This window comes from Mastacembelus armatus, chromosome 13 (genome assembly GCF_900324485.2).
Source record: "Mastacembelus armatus chromosome 13, fMasArm1.2, whole genome shotgun sequence".
Classification (NCBI taxonomy): Eukaryota; Metazoa; Chordata; class Actinopteri; order Synbranchiformes; family Mastacembelidae; genus Mastacembelus; species Mastacembelus armatus.
Window position 1 is genome coordinate 22,902,910 of NC_046645.1, and position 19,864 is coordinate 22,922,773.

General features: G+C 41.9%; 1 protein-coding gene across 2 annotated transcripts; it reads left to right on the forward strand.

The window, feature by feature from the left end:
- The first annotated feature begins 1,468 nt into the window (after positions 1-1,468).
- Positions 1,469-11,700, forward strand: tgfb1a (transforming growth factor, beta 1a). 2 transcript variants are annotated; one of them, XM_026320179.2, is made up of 6 exons: positions 1,469-3,548; positions 8,202-8,483; positions 8,633-8,873; positions 9,195-9,345; positions 10,233-10,343; positions 10,460-11,700. In XM_026320179.2, exons 1-6 carry the CDS (start codon positions 3,218-3,220, stop codon positions 10,505-10,507), a joined length of 1,164 nt encoding a protein of 387 aa, XP_026175964.1. In that variant the 5' UTR covers positions 1,469-3,217; the 3' UTR covers positions 10,508-11,700. The 2 variants fall into 2 exon arrangements, with proteins under 2 accessions (XP_026175964.1, XP_026175971.1); XM_026320186.2 differs by having other exon boundaries at positions 1,472-3,548; positions 8,636-8,873.
- Positions 11,701-19,864: the final 8,164 nt, after the last annotated feature.

Here is a 19,864-nt window from a genome sequence, read left to right on the forward strand (position 1 = left end):
ACTATAAGATATACACTGCATGTATTTAACAGCTAAAGTTGCACACTTCTAAAACATATGATCAGCTTGTATACAGTAATAAGGTTTAAAAAAAAAAACTCCTTTCACATTAATGCCATCATAATCCAATAATATCTACAATAAAAAGGATTAATAATTATTCTAATATAATTTGAATATATCTGTGAGCATGTACTTGTGCTTTTTCCACCTAAATAGCTGTATACTATATTGTATATACTGTACTGTAATGATATATGGGCTGCCCAAATAAAGTTTCTGAGCGAGACTCAAACAGTCCACTGCTCAGTATTTTCCCCACCAATAAAGACTGATGGAAGACAGCATCATGTCACTGTGCCAGGGGTATGAAATGAAATGTCTATCTGTTCTCTCTGTTGACTGTCAACTTTTTTCCCCCAGCATTGGCTCAGCTGGCTCAGAGACAGTGGGGCTTGTCACAGTGCTATGGGATGCTCTGCTCTCATTTAGGACTTCACAGTGAATGATGGGAAAGCACAACATGAGACACACCGACACCATGGGGTGCTGGCACCAAGGCTTTGTGGTCAAGGGTATGAAATGCCCCATGGGCAGACTGGAAAGACATGGTGGTTGTGGGGTTGTTGTGTTCAGAGCTTTTTTTAAAAAGTAAACTAGGTAATGATGCTTATTTTAGATTTGACCAGATAGATAACTGTCAGTCACGCATATGCAGTGTGCATGTAGGAAAAATAGGAAAAATACAAATGTGCACCAGAAAACTGCTTCTGAGATGCGACCTCAGCGTTGTATTAATGACATACCACCTTTGGCCATCAGGCGGCAGTGCACACCCATCAAAGCTATACAGACGCGTTCAACAGGACAAGTTACTGTTACCACCGTCATTTTATTCTCATCATGAATGGTAACCAGAGCTAGAGAGCAGTTGGCACTGTGGGACAAACAGCCCATAATTTATAGTGTTTGTGTGTTCATTGGTTATTATCATAGCTGGTATTTCAGGGGATTTTTGCGCTGTGTTTCCTTATGTTAAATGTCACTATGAATAGCCTGTTCTCCATTACTATCCCAGCGAATTGAAAACAACAGACGCCCTTGGACGGCAAAAAAAGTCCCTAGACCAAAGACTGCACAATGGTAATTTACTATCTTTACTTCCCTGTTGAATCATCTGTTAGACAGAGATGATTGAAACCATCACCGGTTTGTTTTAGTCTACCCTTCCTTCTGAAAATACACAACCCAACCTCTAAAAAGCACCCAGACTAGGTCAGCGCACCACACGGTCCAGCCCTGCTGGACCACCATCCCTTGAAATTCACTGATCTACTTTTAGACCGGCTTGTCCCAGTTCTTTGGCCTGGCAAGCGTTCACCTTCACAGCCACCAGGTAAATGTGGCGGTCAGCTGACGAGACATTAGTGCCATGTAAGGCAAGACGACAGGCCAGAGAGTGTGAGAGCGCTGCCTGTGAAATCAGCCAGTGAGCTCGATCAGCTCCTGGCTTCCTGATGTGGACAGAAGTCAGGCAGTGCAGCAGATGTTTTACACTGCGGCCGTTACCCTCATTTCCTGGGCGGAGAGCTCCTCGCTCTATTAGACGACTAACAGGAACCAAAGAGAAAAAAAAGCGTTAGAGAGAACAGAGGCAGAGCGAGGGAGTGCAAGAGAAGAGAAACACAGCGCTCACAAATCACTTTGTCACCAGCAAGCTCTGACAAGCGCCAGGAGCCAGGGAGCGCACAAGGAGAAAGGCAGGAGCGCGGAGAGTTAAATAGAGGCGGGGGAGCAGAGTCAGAAGGGAAGGTGTGAAGGAGCTGTAGAGGGTATGATCGAGTTGATACCGATGGATGGGTAGAGGGAACAGAAGACACAGGCGAGACTGCTTTCCGATTTCCAAACAGGGTGAGCTCAAAGGGACAATCTTGCTGCTGCTGTGCCCGGATGGTGCGTTCATTTAAAGAGAAGGTGTGTGAAACGTAGAGTTTCCTTACAGGAGGACGGTGTTTGCGGTGTATTGTCTTCTAACAGCATCCCTGCTTGATCGGCCTGCTTTCGTGACAGGCTCCGAGTGTCATCTTTTGTGACTGAGAATGAAGACGTGAATTTCTGGTGAACTGCAGCTGTACACAAATCACGTGCTGTTGTTGCTAAAAGAAGTAGGCTAGTCAGAGCCCAGAGTGATACAAGTTTGACAGATGTTTTTCTTCAGGTCTACTTCTTAATGACTGTGTCGGTTTGTGACTGGTGTAGAATAAGCAAGTGAAACTGTGTAGTTGATTAGCTCTGGGCTGACTGAAAGCCCCTGAGAGTTTTATCTGGAGTGTGAAGGAAGCCAGAGGTCATCTGATCAAACTTCAAAAACTGAAAAAGGAAGGCAGTTTTTAAACTTTGAATGCAGAACCTATCATTACTTTCTTTTTCTTAGGGGCATTTAAAGAGGACGTATTTGACGTTACAGACAATATATCCACGTACAGAATAGCGCTGAATGAAGCAGTGTCAGCAGAAAAGTCAATAGTTGGTCATAAGTAATTAAACAGGGCTTTGCCAAGCACCACGCTTCATTTTGCTGAGTGCTGCAAAGCTCCCTGCACATTTGCTTGGCTGGTCCCTGTGGACATGTAAAGAGAGACTGCCTAGTGAGCTACACAGCACTGAGCCAACACTCAGAGTTGTATAAGACAGGCTTCACTTTAACATTGCTGGCTTAAACACCGATCAGTAACAAGCTGTGTCTACAGAAGCAGAGAGTTGGTATATTGTTTCTGACTGATGGGTGCTGTGGAGGTCTTCAGAGTGTTGGGGCAGCTGTCTGTGTGCATGTTTTAATGTGTTCACGGAGCATTTGACAGCTCTACTCAGTATCTGGGACATCACTGTGTTACCTGTGTGGCTGAGTCAGACGTTGGCTCTGTCTGCCCACTGGGACTTTCTCCACCTGCTTCTATGCAAAGAAGAGTTGTGTTAGGTGGTTTTCACAGCAGTACCTAACAGAGGTGGCACCAGTAGTGTTGAACTTTCAGGACTCTCCACACTGTTTTAACTGTTCTGTAGTGTGTAAACACCTTGCGTCAGTCACACCTTTCCACCGAGTGATTCACTCTTCCCTAAGCATCCCTGGTTGGAGGCAGGCAGTGAAAGAAAAAGTGAGAGAGGTTTTACTGAGAACCAAAGTGGACAAGTGGTTGCAAACAGTCAGGTTGGCACCATGAAGCTGGTGTTGTTGATGCTCATGGCTGTGTACACAGTCGGTAGTGTAAGTGGTATGTCTACATGTAAGACGGTGGACCTGGAGATGGTGAAGAAAAAGCGCATCGAGGCCATTAGGAGCCAGATCCTCAGCAAACTGCGCTTGCCAAAAGAGCCCGAGCCAGATCAGACTGGAGACGAGCAGGAGATCCCGGCCCCTCTGCTGTCGCTCTACAACAGCACTGAGGAGCTGCTGAAGGAGCAGCAGACGGAAGATGAGAAACGCATCTCTATAGAACAGGATGAGGAAGAGTACTTCGCCAAGGTGCTGCACAAGTTCAACATGACCAGTGAGTAGCAGATAAGTCACACCGGCTGATGGCTTTAAATCCAACACCATGGGTTATAATGTGATTGTGATTTACGCTTTGACATTTACAAGTGGTACACTGCTCAAGACACACACACACACACACACACACACACACACAAAAACAACATTTCATTCTTCATCCCTAATACACTAATAGTTGCTAATGGCAAAAAAAAAAAAAATCAACAGGTGTTCTTTGAACATGAACTACTACATAATCCTATATGTAAATGTATAAAATAAAAACAAGGAAGGGCTCGGCAATTGTGTAAAAGTAATATTTTGCGTTTCACGGTCCACCACATTTCAACACCCTTAAAGCGGTTGCTAGGCTAGATGGACTTAGCGGCTACAGCCCATATTAATCAGCATTTGCCTGATGGCTGTTGTCAATTTCAATCTCATCCATAAATTCTCTCAACATGTGTACCCCTTCTGATCTCCACCCAATATCTTCAGGCAGCGTAAGAGTTCAGAGATCACAGGCGTTCTACGTTAGCAACACTGTGAGTTGCATCTGGTCTAATGTTCTGTGTTGCTTTCATGGTGTGCAAAGCATTTTTACAGCTTTATTAGCGCTGTTTGTTTGGCTAACCTGCTTTTGCTGTTTGCTCAACCAAATGGTTTTTGGCTATAATTGCATAATGACTGCCAAACTATCACGATAAACAATTTTTTGGTTTGTATCTTTGCTCCATTGTTCTCTACATGCCTCTACTCCTCGCCCTATCAGTCAGGCATCCACACTATCCCTCTTTTATCCACCACTTCAAAAGGAAGACTTGAGTGGATGGACCATGATCAGGAGTGCGCAGAGCAAAGGGAGAACAAAGGAGCTTACAAAAGGAGAGGCATGATTTTGTTCTGCTGGGATGAAAACCAAAGAACAAAATGGGAAAATGAGACGAGAGAAGCCATGATTTGCACTCTTTCACCCTCAATTCATTATTTATTTATTTATTTATTTTTTCATTTTCTATTTTGTCCCTCTCTCTCTGTCCCCTTAAGGGTTGGGGGTTTCCTGTAACTAGAGCACTGGGTTCTCCCCTGCTTATCACTTGTTCTCTATGGCATCTCTTTCTCCGTAAGCATTTTCAGTTTTATCCCTCTGTCTCTCTACACTGAATCACCTTTCTCTCTCTGTCTTTCTGTCCTTTCCTCTCGCTCCTCTCTCTGCTGGGTTTCCTGAGCTTATTATCAGTGTGTTTGCAGTGTGTTTGTGACAGGGCAGCTTGGCAGGAAGGAAAGCAGGCTGATGGCCACTGAGATCTTGAGTGACTCAGGTCCGGTGCAAGCAGTGCCCATGGGGAGCATGTGTTTCCTACCTCTGTGGAATGCCCGAGAACACCCGTCCACTGTCTGAACCCAAAGTGCAGCTTCTTAAAACAGAGTCATGCTCCACGCTGGGAAAGGGTGAATGCCAAGTGTTAGAGTGTACAGTACATGTGGAGACCTAGCAAGAACTGTTTTGCAATTATTACATTTTTAAAAAACACAGACATAAATGGGTGTGGGAGACAACTCAGCTTTTCGTCTTTTGTGGGAAGTAAAAGACAGAGTACTGTGTTTGAACAAAGCAATTAAATAGGATCCCACTGGATAGCAAGTTGTTTAATATTTATTAACAATCCTAGTCATCATTTCAGTTTGTGGTTGTTTTTATTGCACAACTCACACTTTCCTGATACCCCAAAACAGCCAAAGGGGATGCATATTTGTGTGTGGAGCATTTTGGAAACTAATAGTCTCCATCATGGTAATAGTGTGGTGGATTAGACTAAATTCCATCAGCCAGCTAGCAGCCCCATCCCTCCCTTAAAGCCCACACACAAATTCAGCTCCATTAACATGGTATTGGTACCTACGTAATTCAGCTCATTTACTGAAGGAACTCTTTTTCATTTGGAAACCAGTCACTGTGTGGCATTCAGGAGTGAAATGAGTCCACTGCTCAGGAGTAATTATTACATTTATCAGTAAATTAAGTTGGTACCACGCTGCAATAGAGAGGCGAAGCAACCGAGCAGAGACAGCGTATAAAATAGGCTGAGTTGGGCAAAGACATTGATGAGGGGGATGTGGAAAGGTGGAGTCGAGCATATCAAGGAGGCAGGTATTTAGCCTGTTGCTGGAATCTGCTTCCTCCATCTGGTAATTACAGAGCTCTCTCCTTACCTGTCACAACAGCTGTCCCTGGCTTACCTGCAGAGAGGCCCTGATTCAACACTCAAATCCCCCCACACCCATGTTAGTGTGCAGGCTAGGGTGCTATCTTTACCCCTCTCTAGAAGAGCCAGGCCTTATTTCAACCAAGCATTCAGAGAAAATGTACACATTGCTTCCTCTAAGTGTTATATTTTTGATCAAATCAACAGTTCAGTGATAATCTGCCACAGACAATACAAGCTGTGTTAATTGTAAAGTAGAAGTTAGGATAAAGCTTCAACGTAATTATGGTACTGGAGCCAATATGCTCCTTAGGGGAAGTGACTTAATTTCCTGTTTCGTAAACACTTCTCTAAACCTTAACACATTTATCTTAGTTTATTTAAGCTATCTGGAGACCATGACTTTCCATGCTTGGTGTTGCTTGGTACATCATTGCCAGTTGACTCCTCTCCACACGCTGCCTACAGTCGTGACACTTTGTCTTTCCATTCATGCACTTACAATCAAACATTGGCTCTGCTCTGGGTGGGGCCAGTAAAATGTCATCTCATTTCCCTTTACACTCTACACCAGTGCTTTTCAGTTTCATTTTGGCTTCGATACAAGGGGTGAAACACTACCTAAGCAACAACACAGATGGTGATAGTGGTAAATGATACACAAGCAGCCGTAACATGGAGGATCTCGGTACAGCAGCACAAGTATGCAAGGCTGGGCTGTAACGGCTGTCAAAGAGTAATTCCCGGACTTGAGAGCAGAGAATCCCAGCTTTGGCAGGCTGAGGCACAGTAGTTTGGGGCTAGGCCAGACCCCAGGCTCCACTCTTACACATCTCCAATTTCTCTGCGCCCCCACTCACACTCACCCACCCCTCACAACAGTGAGTTATACTCTTATGAGTGCATTCTTCACTGTTTTTTTGCATTATCCTGTTATGACCCACTCTCCTACACCTCCTCTCAGTCTGTTTTCTACATGGTGTTTGAACTCCCCTCACTTATCTTTGCATTTCTCCATCTGATTTAATCCTCTGTAACTTAACACTGGTAGATTTATGGTGCTAAAGCCTTCAGTATCTTGGCTCTGTTTTCTATCTGGCTATGCAGGGGGAATGTTCCTGCTGTCATGATATGGGCAGGCTCAAGAATAAAAGTTGCAAATGTGGGCAGCAATAATGTAAGAAAACAAAACACTCTCTATGGTCAACTTTACAGCAGCTGGAATAGATGAATGTTTGGCTGCAGTTATGATTATTGAGTAACACTGAACTTGGCTATTTAGTTTTATTAATATGTGTACACAATTATGAAAAATTACTTTGAAAGAACTTTCATGAAAAACAGAGCTGTCATCGTCTCTCTACTACAATGTACAGCAAACTGCAGTGCTGAAAGTACAGTGTGTAAATATGTAAATGCAATGCAAAAAAAGGTTCATAACTGTACATGTATAAAGAATCCAATCTTGTAAATGTATGGACCTGATTATCTGACTCTGGTGACCATTAATTTATCCCCTAGAGCACTAATCTATGTCACTGTGGCATTCGTGCCATGCTTGCAATTTAATATCACATTTTCCACTGACAAGAGAGTTTTCAATAAAGTATTTACTGTATGGAGGCACGCTGGGCAGTGGTTAGCACTGTTGCCTCACAACAAGAAGGTTCCTGGTCTGAAACCCATCAGGGGCCTTTCTGTGTGGAGTTTGCATGTTCTCCCTGTGCTTGTGTGGGTTTTCTCCAGGTACTCTGGTTTCCTCCCACAGTCCAAAAACATGTATGTCAGGTTGATTGGTGACTCTAAATTGCCCATAGGAGTGAGTGTGAGTGTGTGAGGTTGTTTGTCTCTATGTGGCCCTGTGATGGACTGGGGACCTGTCCAGGGTGGACCCCTGCCTTTCACCCAGAGAGAGCTGGGATAGGCTCCAGCAGATCCCTGTGACCCTGGTTAAAGAATAAGTGGGTATAGATAATGGATGGATGGGTGGGTGGATGTATGGGGCACAATTGTGGTCTGCCACCTATCAGAAACACACCACAGCTCTGTGATCACAAGTATACCACTTTTTGATGACCACAAAAGGGATTTATCTAACACCAACATCTTTCAGTACTACTCCTCTTCTGTAATATTGGTTTTTGTTTAGGAACCCAAAGAAAAATGAAGAATAGAATAACAAATGTAGTTTCCTTCAACAGAGCTCAGTGGCAATGTTTTTCAACGGATTTTAACAACAATTCTAAAAGACTAAACCATAGATAGCTTTTGAAAACACAGAAAAAGATAAAGTAATTCACATTCTAACTGTCTTTCTTTATCTCCAAGTTTGGTCTAGCATCATAGCATATGGATTATTTCTGGTTTCCATTTGTCTCATAAAGATGCATTTGCACCTTGCTTGTTGAAAATAATTATATAAACTCTTCAAATAAGTAACTGCCCCTTTTCAAATCATGCAGGGAAAAACGACACAGAGACCAAGAACACTAAAAACATCAAAATGTCCTTCAACATTTCTGAGATACGGGACAGTGTGGGAGATTACCATCTGCTGACCAGTGCAGAGCTCCGAATGCTCATCAAGCAACCGGCAATAGCGTCTGAGCAACGGGTGGAACTGTACCAGGGTCTTGGGAGCTCGGCCCGTTACCTTGCATCCCGCTTCATCACTAACCAATGGAAAGACAAGTGGTTGACCTTTGATGTCACTGAGACCCTGCAGAACTGGCTCAAAGGGGCCGGTAAGTTCCAGTAAATAAACACTTCAGTTTATCTGCTGATCTATGACCTCTGTCCATCTGTTTACTTCAGTCCACGTGCAATCTCAGGCAATTTCCTGGTGACCAAAGATAAAATAACCAACCAGTTATGCTGTACATTTTTGTCTTAGCAGAGGATGAGCAAGGTTTCCAACTTCGGCTGTTTTGTGAATGTGAGAGTCAGAACAGAGGTGAGAGTGGCTTCAGTTTTTCTATCTCTGGCATTGCGGGTGGCCGGGGTGACACGAGACTGTTACAGCTGATGACGCAGCAGCCACCTTACATCCTGACCATGTCCATCCCTCAAAACGTCAGCAGCCACCTCACCTCACGCAGGAAACGCTCCACAGAAGCAAAGGAAACATGTACAGCGTAAGCATTCCTACACGTCACATTATCCTGGTGTACTTATACAAAGTGACAGGTTGAAAAATGTTTCCATTATTTCCACTATTCTTGTTTGTCCACATTAAGTAATTTTAATAGTGGGATAGTAAATGGACTGGAGTTGTACAGCATGTTTAAATGGTTTGCATTCATACACAAACATAACATAACATAAGGTGACATGACATAAGGTATCTGCTTTTAGAAAAGTGCCTTCTTCAGTAGCTGTGCTTTAAAAACGCCACAACATCTGATCACACACTTCATTTGACAAAAGATCTTCTTCCTCTTTTTTCTCGTACGCAGTCAAACAGAAAGCTGCTGTGTGCGGAGCTTGTACATCGACTTTAGGAAAGATCTCGGCTGGAAGTGGATACATAAGCCGACAGGCTACCTTGCCAACTATTGCATGGGGGCCTGCACCTACATCTGGAATGCTGAAAACAAATATTCCCAGGTATTGTGAAACACTCACTGTGCTCTGAAGTAATATCAGTAATATCTGGTCATGTGGTTGAATAATGTATAGTGGTTTGGCAGCTCAGACCACAAGCCTTCTCCCAACTTACTGAAGCACTATAGTGTTGAACAAGTATGAAGTCAGGTCTTGTTAAAGGCCCCAGTAGATTTTAAGTTATTGGTAAAATAATAATCATTTAGTTGGTCAACAGAAGATTAATAATTCAGGTAACAGATTACTCATCTGAATTATTTTAGAAAAAAATGCCAAACATTTGGACCAACGGAAAGGTGTAACTGTCAATTTCTCACAATTTTCACTTTAAACAGTTAATGGAGTCATCAGAAAATTAGACATAATTCAAATAATATAGCATTTTTACTGACTGATAGCAAAACTGATATTTTAGCACCATGGCAATAGGGATGTCAGTCAGTCAGCCAACCATTTTGGTGCATTGCAACAATTCTTGGCTGGACTACAATGAAATTTGGTAGACTTTTCTATGTCCTCCTCTGGATGAATTATAATGTTTTATAAAGACATAATGTACACATAACTAAGACTTTGGCAGAAATGTAAATCTGAAAATATGATTAAATTAATAATTCACAATATTTTATATTTTAGTTTTTTTTCCATATCGGAATAGCCTCTAAAACATCAATTACTAAAACAACTGACTGCACCTTTAAATAAAAAATAAATACATTAAATATACAGATGTTCAACATTTTGTGGCTATTATCTTGATTTTAACAAAAAGCACTCAAAACCCTTTGCAATGTATCTCATATCTGTGTTAAGGCACATGTCATGTCAGTGACGAGAGTCTGATCTATGCTATTTGTTTTTTGTATTTCCTTTATATAAATGGTTTACAGATTTTGGCACTGTATAAGCATCACAACCCAGGAGCCTCTGCCCAGCCCTGCTGTGTTCCCCAGGTACTGGAGCCACTGCCAATCCTCTACTACTTGGGCCGGCAACACAAAGTATGTATTCTGCAGCCTAGTAACCTTTATTCTGAGGTTAAGTGTTTACAGAACATTTTATTTAAAAGGAGCACTTACAAATGATTGATCCCATCACTGCTGATTTTCACTTCCAGGTGGAGCAGCTGTCCAATATGATTGTGAAGTCCTGCAAGTGCAGCTAAAAATACAACCTACTGCTCTGCCTTGCCTCAAACATATACACTGATGGAAGGAACTGATGGAAGAAATAGTTTGAGACCACAGAGAGGAACATGTGACAGAGAGGATGAGAATAATGTAGACAAAGGGAACAAAATATTTAAAGTCACCAGAACCCTTGTGGTCAAGCTTGCCTCCTGCAAGCCCTGTCATTATTGTGTTGAAAGCCTATCAAACCATGGACTTCTTTATATAGATACTATAAATCCTATTTTTTATGTTGATACACTTTTTGCGTGCAGTGCTAAAAATATGTCTTGAAATGAATTAATTTATTTGTTGGATGGACAGATTTCAAAAGCAGTTACACACAGGTAAAACTGTCCCAGTTTGACATGGGAAAGGGTTGAGATTATTTGCTATAAACAGAAAAGTTGGAAAAAGGACATGAGGACCAAAATGATTTTATAATGGATGAGCACAGATGATTGTCTGGAACATTACTGTTTGCTACGTCATCCTCCAAAGAGATCGTAGTTAAAGGTGCTGGATCCCAGGTATGGAGCTATGGTTGTTGGGGTTTTCCTGGAAGATAATGCTGCAGGTGTTTTTGATGGAAGCTGCACTGTAAAGGACAGCAGACAACCGCAGGGACAGTCCAACCTGGGGAAACTCCCTCTGACTGAGAGGCTGGAGCCACCCACCATTTCACAGGAACCGTCCATCAGTTTTACTTGCTTTGTTTTTTCAACCTACATGATTTTTACCATGCTTTTTTGTCACTATGTGTGTTTTCATAATTGAATGTCATTGTGTCCTTTTGAGCCCTCCCGCATTGTCAAAGGCATGACTAATAATCAGGTTGTAAGAGAAATGGCACCGTATTTTTCGCCCTGTTGGGATTTACAGCAGGTTTGGTGTGTTCAGATGCTGAGGGTCAGGGAGTGTGATTGTGCTGTTCACTTCAGGGATGAGCCACACACACACATTTGCTGTTTTTTAATTGCAGAAGGGACAATTTACTGCCTTTTATTTGAGGACATTTCTTTTTTCTTGCATCTGAAGTGCAGTCATGAATTAACTGTTAGGATTTGTTCTAAGGCTTAAACCAACACATATTTTCAGTCTGCCGTATTTTTATAGTGCACTTACCCTTTGAAATTTGTATTTGTAGATATTTTAAAAATTTGAAATAAACATTGATGTTAAATTATCACCTCAGAGTTGAAGCTTTTGTGAGGAAAATAGAACCATATGTGCTGTTTCCACTTGTCAAAGTGCTGCACTACGTAGGTGTGTGTTTTGCACTTGTCAGTGCATGCATGTGTATGTGTTTGTTTTAATTACGGTAAGGGGCAGGACATTTTTACGAAATGAGCACAAACTGAAACATGAATGAAATGTTTTACATCATGTTGGTTTTAGGCGTGTTTTTTAACCAGTGGTTGGTAACTACAACATCTGATGTACGGGGCACCCACATCCACACATATTTTACTTCTGATATTTTTTAGTATAAGGTGTCTCTTTACTCCTTTACTGTCTCTCATGCAATCCTTTGTTGACGGGGATTTACCTCTCCCAGCACGCACACGCGATACTGTTTTCAGCAGCGTCTATAAAACCAGTTTAGCAATGACTGTCCAGTGTCAGGAAAAAGATCAACCAGTGGAAAAACGTGGTGTATGCCAGGTGTGTGTGGTCTATTTCTGGGCAACCGCTGGATACCTGTTTACTCTGGACAACTGACTGAAGAAGAGCAGCAAGTCCTGCTGGGATTTGCTGATGTTAAGCCAACATCAGAATTCCCGGACACGCAGCCCCGTTTTTGGCACTGCCTTTACCTGAAGGGATGCACGCCATACCAACATTTTTTACTATCTCCGTGCACCCCATCCTCCCCCACTCTGTCAGCCCCACCCCTCCTCCTCGGTACTCAAGGGATTACTGGCAGCTCATGAGGCTGAATTGGGAATGAGGAGAGCAGGTCCAGACCCGTTGGTAAGTCCCAGACTTAAGGGCAGTGACTACATGGAAAATTAAACACACATACTGTACACATGCACATGAAAACACTGAACCCACTGACACACAACCACAGCTCAAGCACATCAACGTCAAATCCTTACATAAGCTTTGTGCTAGTGGGTGGTGTGGGGGATGCTGGTACCGCTAATAAGGTGACAGTGATCTGTGCTATCTTGTTCTAATGCTGGTTGCGTTACCCAGGGTTTCTCTGGAAAACACAGGAATTTTCTTCCAGTGAGCGCTTGTTTGGAAAGTGTCCTTCAAAGGCAGATAAACAAAGTAAAATGAAACAGGATCAACATAATTGAATCCCCTTTTGTCTCACCTCTCAATATCATTCAGACAGATCTGTTGCCAGGTCTTGATTTTTAATGGTTCCGAGGCACAATATGTACTGTGTTATCTTGGAAGAAGTAATGTAATCGGAATGTTATAAGCTTTTTTCCTCCAGGAAGATAGGATTATTATCAAAGTGAAACAAGCTAAATCAAGGTCATTAAAATTTGTTTTCTAAAAATGCCAACACCTCCAGCTGTTTTACTTTCCCTGTAATGACCAAACAAAGGGTATCAATGAAAGCAGCTCATAAATCATAGTGTTAATGGAACAGTCCCAGGGGGAACTCAAACTCAAGTAGGCTTGTTCTTCAGTGTTCATTTCTCAGCAGCTGCTCGCTCTTGAGCCCTCCGGTTTTTATGGGACAGGAACAAACTGCTGACACGTTGTGCCACAGATTGAAGCACATCCCAGAAAACATTCCATCAAAAGAGTGAAAGGGGGCACATGAATTCACTGTGCTACGGATGAGTGTTACACAAGAAAAGGATTAACGGTGGATGCATTCCAAGGTCAAGCAGGTGTTCCCCTAGCACTAATGCAATCCACGTGCGGTTTACACAACTACATGAGTAACCAGACAAGTGTTGTTTTGTTGCACTTCATCAGAGCGAATAAATCAATTTTGACATAACTGGCCCTTTAACTGCATCCATGTGCTGTGTTTTGTCTTCTTTTATATGCAAAAAAATAAAAGGCTCTGTTTTATGTGGAGCTGTCCTGAAACATTTTCTCTCTGTGGCACTTTTACAAGTTCAGAACAACCAAACCGATCATGCTAAATGTAAGCTGATTTGCTACACCACTGGTCTGGAAAACTATTTTGGGCTTTGACTTATTCCAACATCTATGACATTTGCAATTATATCTTAACTGATCTTTTGCCACAACTAGTCATTAAAAGTGAAGCGGTAACACAGACTGGTGGACTCAGACAGAGCTGACTGCGACCTTAATAACACACCCTGGTGTCCTGCTGCTGCTCAGCCCTGCTTCACAAACACACAGCTGCACAAAGCCATTGTTGGTGCAGGTGCTGAATCTGTGTGCATACACACACAAATGCACACAAATCAACAAACATGCCTTCCTAGTCTCAGTTATTGTTTTGTGATTTATATTTTTTTGCTATAATTTCATTGTGTCATTATTTATATATTTTTTTATTATAATTTCATTGTGTCATTATTTAACTTTAAAACTGAACAATTTTATTGTGCATGCATTTGAAGAAACACTGACTTGTATTCTATACACCTTTATTACTTCCTGAATTTTAATTGGGGTGTTTGTTTTGTTTAAGGTTGTTTACTTTGTGGTGTAAGTTTATTTTATTTAATTACATTTGACTCTCTATTAGTTAGTCTAAATCAATCTTCTTTGGTCGTTTGTGTGTCACTTTTACATGTTTGTGTCACTGTTTAGTTTAGACGCACAACAGACAGACTGAGCGCTGAGATGCTTTTAGAAGCGTATGAGAAGAAAGCTCTGCTGAATATGCACCTCTCCACCTGTCCTGTCTTTACCCCCATCTCTCTCATTTCACACCTGCAGTTTAAGCAAAGATTGTTATCACAGTGTGAGTCACCCACCATTATTCTTTCCTCTCTTTTCCTTTCTCATCTTTTTGTTAACCCGTGCCAGCTTTTTGAAGACTCCCTTGCCATTGGGAACTAGCACCTGAACCAAACAACAAGGTAAGTGATGGGGGAAGAAAACAGATGTAGATGAGTGAATAAACGAGAGGGGGAGACTGAATAAAAGACCACCCACCTTTGTCTGCTGGGCATTTAACTGAAATATTTTAGCCCCACTGTCTACAAAATAAAAAGATAACTGGGGGAAAACAACATACACACTAACAGGGATCTTTCATTTCCTTTGCACCGTTTTCTTTGTCATACACATAATCAGAAGCTAACATCATAGCTTAATAGATGGAGGATCAAAGACAAAGGAGAAACGCAAACCCTCTTCAAAGTGAAAACTACAAAGGGAAAGCATGATAAACCATGTGAGAGTGTCTGAGTGTGCTTATAAAGCATGCTGCACTATGACTCATTTGCTGGACTTCAGTAAGTAAGAAGTATTTTCTAAAAAAGGAAAGGTACCAATTACATCTCTGGACTGGCCCCCTCTCATGGTACCGCCCCTCCATTTCCTTCCTTCTCAGAGTCTTCCTCTCTCTCCCTGTCCCTGGGTGCAGAGGGACAAATCTGCCCTTATAAACAACTACTATCTCCCTGGATAATAAACAGAGGAGAGGATCTGACTCTGGGGTCTGAAAAGGCAGTGACAATCTAGAACCAGAGGAGAAGCAGCAGTTTAATTTTACAGTCTAACTTTACAGAATGAACCCCAGTGGGTAATGGTGATGGTGGGAAGGGAAGAGAACAGGGAGTTGAGGTTTGAGGGTCCCATAATTATATAAATAGCCCTTAGCTGGCCTCTATTACATTACCATCTGTAACTGTACAGCCCATCTGTAACTCAACAGTTTTATTACAGGCTTCTTTCCACTGTTATTTTTGTTTGGAGTATCTTTCTCAGGTTTTCTGCACTAATTAAAACACAATGCTAATCTGATATTACACTAGCCTTAGGATTTTAGCACAGCAACAACAGTTTGAAATAATCATCATTTGTTTGGAATAGAATCAATCTGAAACAAGCTGGTCCTGATATATTATCACCTTAGGAGGTATTTACAGCAAATTGTAAGTAATGCCAACATTCTGTTGGAAACAGGGTTGGTAAAACCAGAACAATCATTTCAAAAAGGCTTCATAGAACTCAAGAGTGTGGTGATTTTTTTTTTTTTTTACTGGGGTTGTGACTGTGACTGATCCCTTTCAGCTGACATTACAACTGAAACAGTCAAACTGATTGGTCAGTCATCAGAAAATTTACTAGCAACTGTTCAACCAATCTTTAGTTGACTTTTAAGCAAAAATAATAAATATGATCCAGTTTCATTTCCTTTAAGGTGAAAAATATATTGATCAGTGGAGAGAAATCCTGTTTTATTGAAATTGATCATAGAGTGTTTGATCCTCTGTTTCTTTTTTAAAGAGTATAATAATTCTACATACTGTGTGCTTGTCTAAACTCAGGCTGAGACCCTGACCAGTGGGACTAAAGTTCAATCACACTTCATTACTCATTTGCCCACACAGAGAGACTTACAAACACACACACACAAACACTTGATGGAAAAATCTTTCATTGGCATAATGTATTCCCTAGCCTAGCATTAATCATCATAGCTAAATGCCTAACTATAACCATAACCTTAATCCTAACCCTGAACCAAACCTGACCTTAACCCTGACCTTAACCCTGACCCCAACATATACCTGTGGCTAACCTAACACCACATTTTCAGCCTCAAACAGCTGATCAAAGGTGTGTAACAAAATGTAGATGAGCCAAAGTGTCCTCATTCCTAAGGTAAAAAGTCAAACATAGCTATACAATAACAACACAATTTCACACACACACTCAGTGTGTGTGTGTGTACAGCTAAGGCTGCTGACTCCAATTAAGAGAAGTGCAACTAAAGTCACAAATCATACACACAGTTCTTTGACACACACATACACAAACATTGTCTTACAAGTAACCTGATTCTTTGTCTTGAAAAATGGGAGGTTAGGGAGGTGTTAGGTTTTGCAGGGTAGATTGGTAAAGGGTCTGTTTTAGATTAGTCTGCCGTGATAGGCAGCCTACTGTGTCAGTGGGGCTTTAAGCTGTACTGGAGGGTGTACAAGGGTTATGACAGCAGGGAGAAAGGCTCTGCAGCATTCACCTTCATTGCTTCATCTCACTGGGACATTAGGTCAGCACACCCCCACCTCTCCTTCCTCTCCCTACTGGCTTTGAATTCCCCAATGAACAACACATTCCTCCTTCCCAGTCTCACTGTTTATGACACGCCATCCTTTGAAGCAGCATGTTGATTGTTGTGTGCTGTGTGTGTGTGTGTGTGTTTGTGTTATCTTTAAGCAACTGAGCATTGGTGAATACATAATCACTTCAGCATGACACTATCAAAATGAGTTAGTGTGTTGTGAGTATGAGGCAGATGTGCGACACCTGAGCAGGTATAATAATGGCATACATCTGTGTGACAGCTGTTTTGTACATCACTGCACTGAAGGGGTAATCTAGGCCAACTGAATTACACAGAGAGAGGGAGAGTGAATGAGAGTGACGGGTGGAGGAGAAAGCAATGAGTCATCACCAAACTTAAGATGTGTTCATTTTAAAGGCAAAGATTGACAGGGACAGTCTGGGTGTTGTGACGAGTTGCTTTTCTAATTAAAGCAGCTCTAAAGGAGAGCGTGGGGGTGTTGGGGAGTTGGGGGTGGTGGATGTCAAAGGCAGCTGAATCATTCTTTTACACCCATTTCCTGTGATCGAGGCACTTTGGGAGCGGGCAGCAGAGTGAAATTATGTGTTTTGTTTATGCAATCCTTCCTCATTTTGCCTCCCATTTAATGCACTCTCACACGCAGTACACCCCCGAGAACATACTCAAACAACTCCTGCACTGATGGGCAGTTTACAAATACGTGCTCACACATATACATGAAGTCATCCCTATACGAACATTGGCATATACAATAGATCTTTTGCCATATGACAGAGTACTAAGAGAGAAAATTGCTTTAAACCAAGTAAGCCATTTGATGTTGAAGCTATCAAATTATTTATAGATTTGTCATTTAATTTTATAGGCTCTTTCATCTTCTGAAGTATCATGCAATTTTGAGATACTTATGCTTTAGTTGTGTCTTTTAAAGATACCTCATTAAACTTTTACTCTGCTACATTTCATATGTCAAGATAGTCATTGTTAGTCAACCATTTGTAATCTATATAACTAAATGTGCTAAATGTAACTGAATATAACTAGATGTACAACATTAGGTAGGTAAATGATCTCCATAGCCAGCCATATAAAAAATGCTGTAAAAATGATAATAATAGCCTAAAACTAGATATAACACCATATAATGACATGTTACAATGGCTGCTTCTACTTTTGCTAGGTAAATTAATTTCTGCTCATAATACTTCCATAGATGGTCAAATTGCAATTATAACTGCAAAATCTATAGCTGTCACAGAGTATTTTGACTTTGTGTTTCATTTACCGTCAGTAAATTAAATAAATGCTTTCTGACACTGTTTCTGTGCATTTTCCATGTCTTTCTCCCTACACCCCCTCACTTCTTAATTTTAAAGCACCACACCTTGTCGCGAGAGTTGGCACCAGCCTTGGCATGCATGCTCACATGTACACATGCACTCTACATATGAATATATGTGATAAACACACTGCTGAAAATGGAATAGTGTTGGGCAGGTATAACAGAACCCAGACTTCAAAACTGGGCAGTAATTCAAGTCAGTCTATCTTAGCATCAGTACCACAGTCTGGCCCTCTGGCACTTCTGAATCATAAAGGCTAACACCTAATACACTGGAACAGCTGGAAGCTCCCCACACAACACACTTTCCCTAGTGGCATGTGAGCAGTCTTTGATGAAAATTAATTTAGAGTGATCAGCTTTTTGACCACAGATGATAAAGCGGAGGGTCATAAAGTCTACTGCATTCCAGTAAGGTCTAGTGACTGTTTGGAAGATTGTATCTGGTTGATTTTGGGTTCACATCACCTGATGAACACATGTGACTATGCCGATGAACGTGGTCCTCATTTAGTTTAAGATATGCCCGCTGGTCTCTGTACTGCAAATAGGTGCAAAGAGGCTGTCTGCTTCAGAGAGCACCTAATGCTGACGTTGCCTCCTCTCTCTGGCCACCCAAGTGTACAGGATGTGAACTAATACTTTACAGTAAGGAATCTTACTCCCCAGAGATAAAAAAAGACTGAAGGATGAGTCTGGAAGGCACCCAAAGGTTTGCCAGGAGTTAATGCTAACTGACAGGAAAGTCCAACAGTAAGAGCAACAGGAAGAGGAAACTCTCCCCCACAACATCCTATGTGTGACTGGATATTTTCAGACACTGCACTAGGTTTCTGAGTATGTATTTGTACTTCGCAGCTGGTATTGACATGGCAAAGTTTTAGTGGCTCATTAGTGCAAAGCATCTGTGCTCTAGTCTGTGTGCGCTCATTGTTATGCAGTGGCTGGGAAAGTAATGCTGTTATACTGAAAGATATTTAGAGTTTGTCTTGAACATGGTTGTCTGTCTGCTGCTTTGCTTGTTTGTTATTGCTGTCTCACCACATCAGATCTCAGAGCTATTCATGCCACTTGAGACAATTCAGATCCAGTCAGAAGAGGCTGGGTTGGTTTTCCTAACAACCCATCTCTTTCCATCTTGTTTGCAGAGCCTTATTGAAGTCTGCCTTCCCTTTCAAGTTCTCTAGTCATCTAATGGTCAGAGTGTGTGCACCCAGACATCCTGAGTCACTTATGATGCCGGTTCCTTTCTGTGGGAAAGCTTGACCATGTGTGCTGTGCTCAATTCTTCATTGCTCATAAACAGTAGGAGCACAGCCTGCGATGTAAAATAAACTAGCTGCCACAACATGTTCTCTCTACTGTTAACTAGTGAGAAAAGAACCACCATGTTGCCAGATGAAAGGGCCGCAGGGTCAAACCGCTGCGCTCCTCGTCTGCCACTGTCGCTTTCAAAGAAGCTCCCAGGGCTCTTTCTTATTTTATGAGCTCAACTGTTAGAGGGTTGCCTTTCAGCACATTAGTACAACTGTGTGATGTGGGTGTGATGGAGAACCTGTCACGGGGCTGGTGTTACCTCCAGCTGAAATAAGCAAATAAATATTGTTGACTCCAGGTGAGTCGCTGGCATCCCCCACCAAAATTAGCACACAGAAGGTGAACTGTGACTATGTGAGATCATGCGTACAGTTAAATGGACGTTTTTGTCACTTTTAGTGGCTCAGTAGGATGGTTGATGTCATAGGGCGATGTAGAGCAGTGTCTGAGGTGGTCACTGTCTATAAATATCAGTGAGTTCCT

Coding starts and splice junctions, on each gene's coding strand:
- tgfb1a (XM_026320179.2), top strand. CDS start 3,218: ATGAAGCTGGTGTTGTTGATGCTCATGGCTGTGTACACAGTCGGTAGT. Junction 9,346..10,232: donor CTGAAAACAAATATTCCCAG/GTATTGTGAAAC, acceptor AATGGTTTACAG/ATTTTGGCACTGTATAAGCA. Junction 10,344..10,459: donor ACTTGGGCCGGCAACACAAA/GTATGTATTCTG, acceptor TTTCACTTCCAG/GTGGAGCAGCTGTCCAATAT.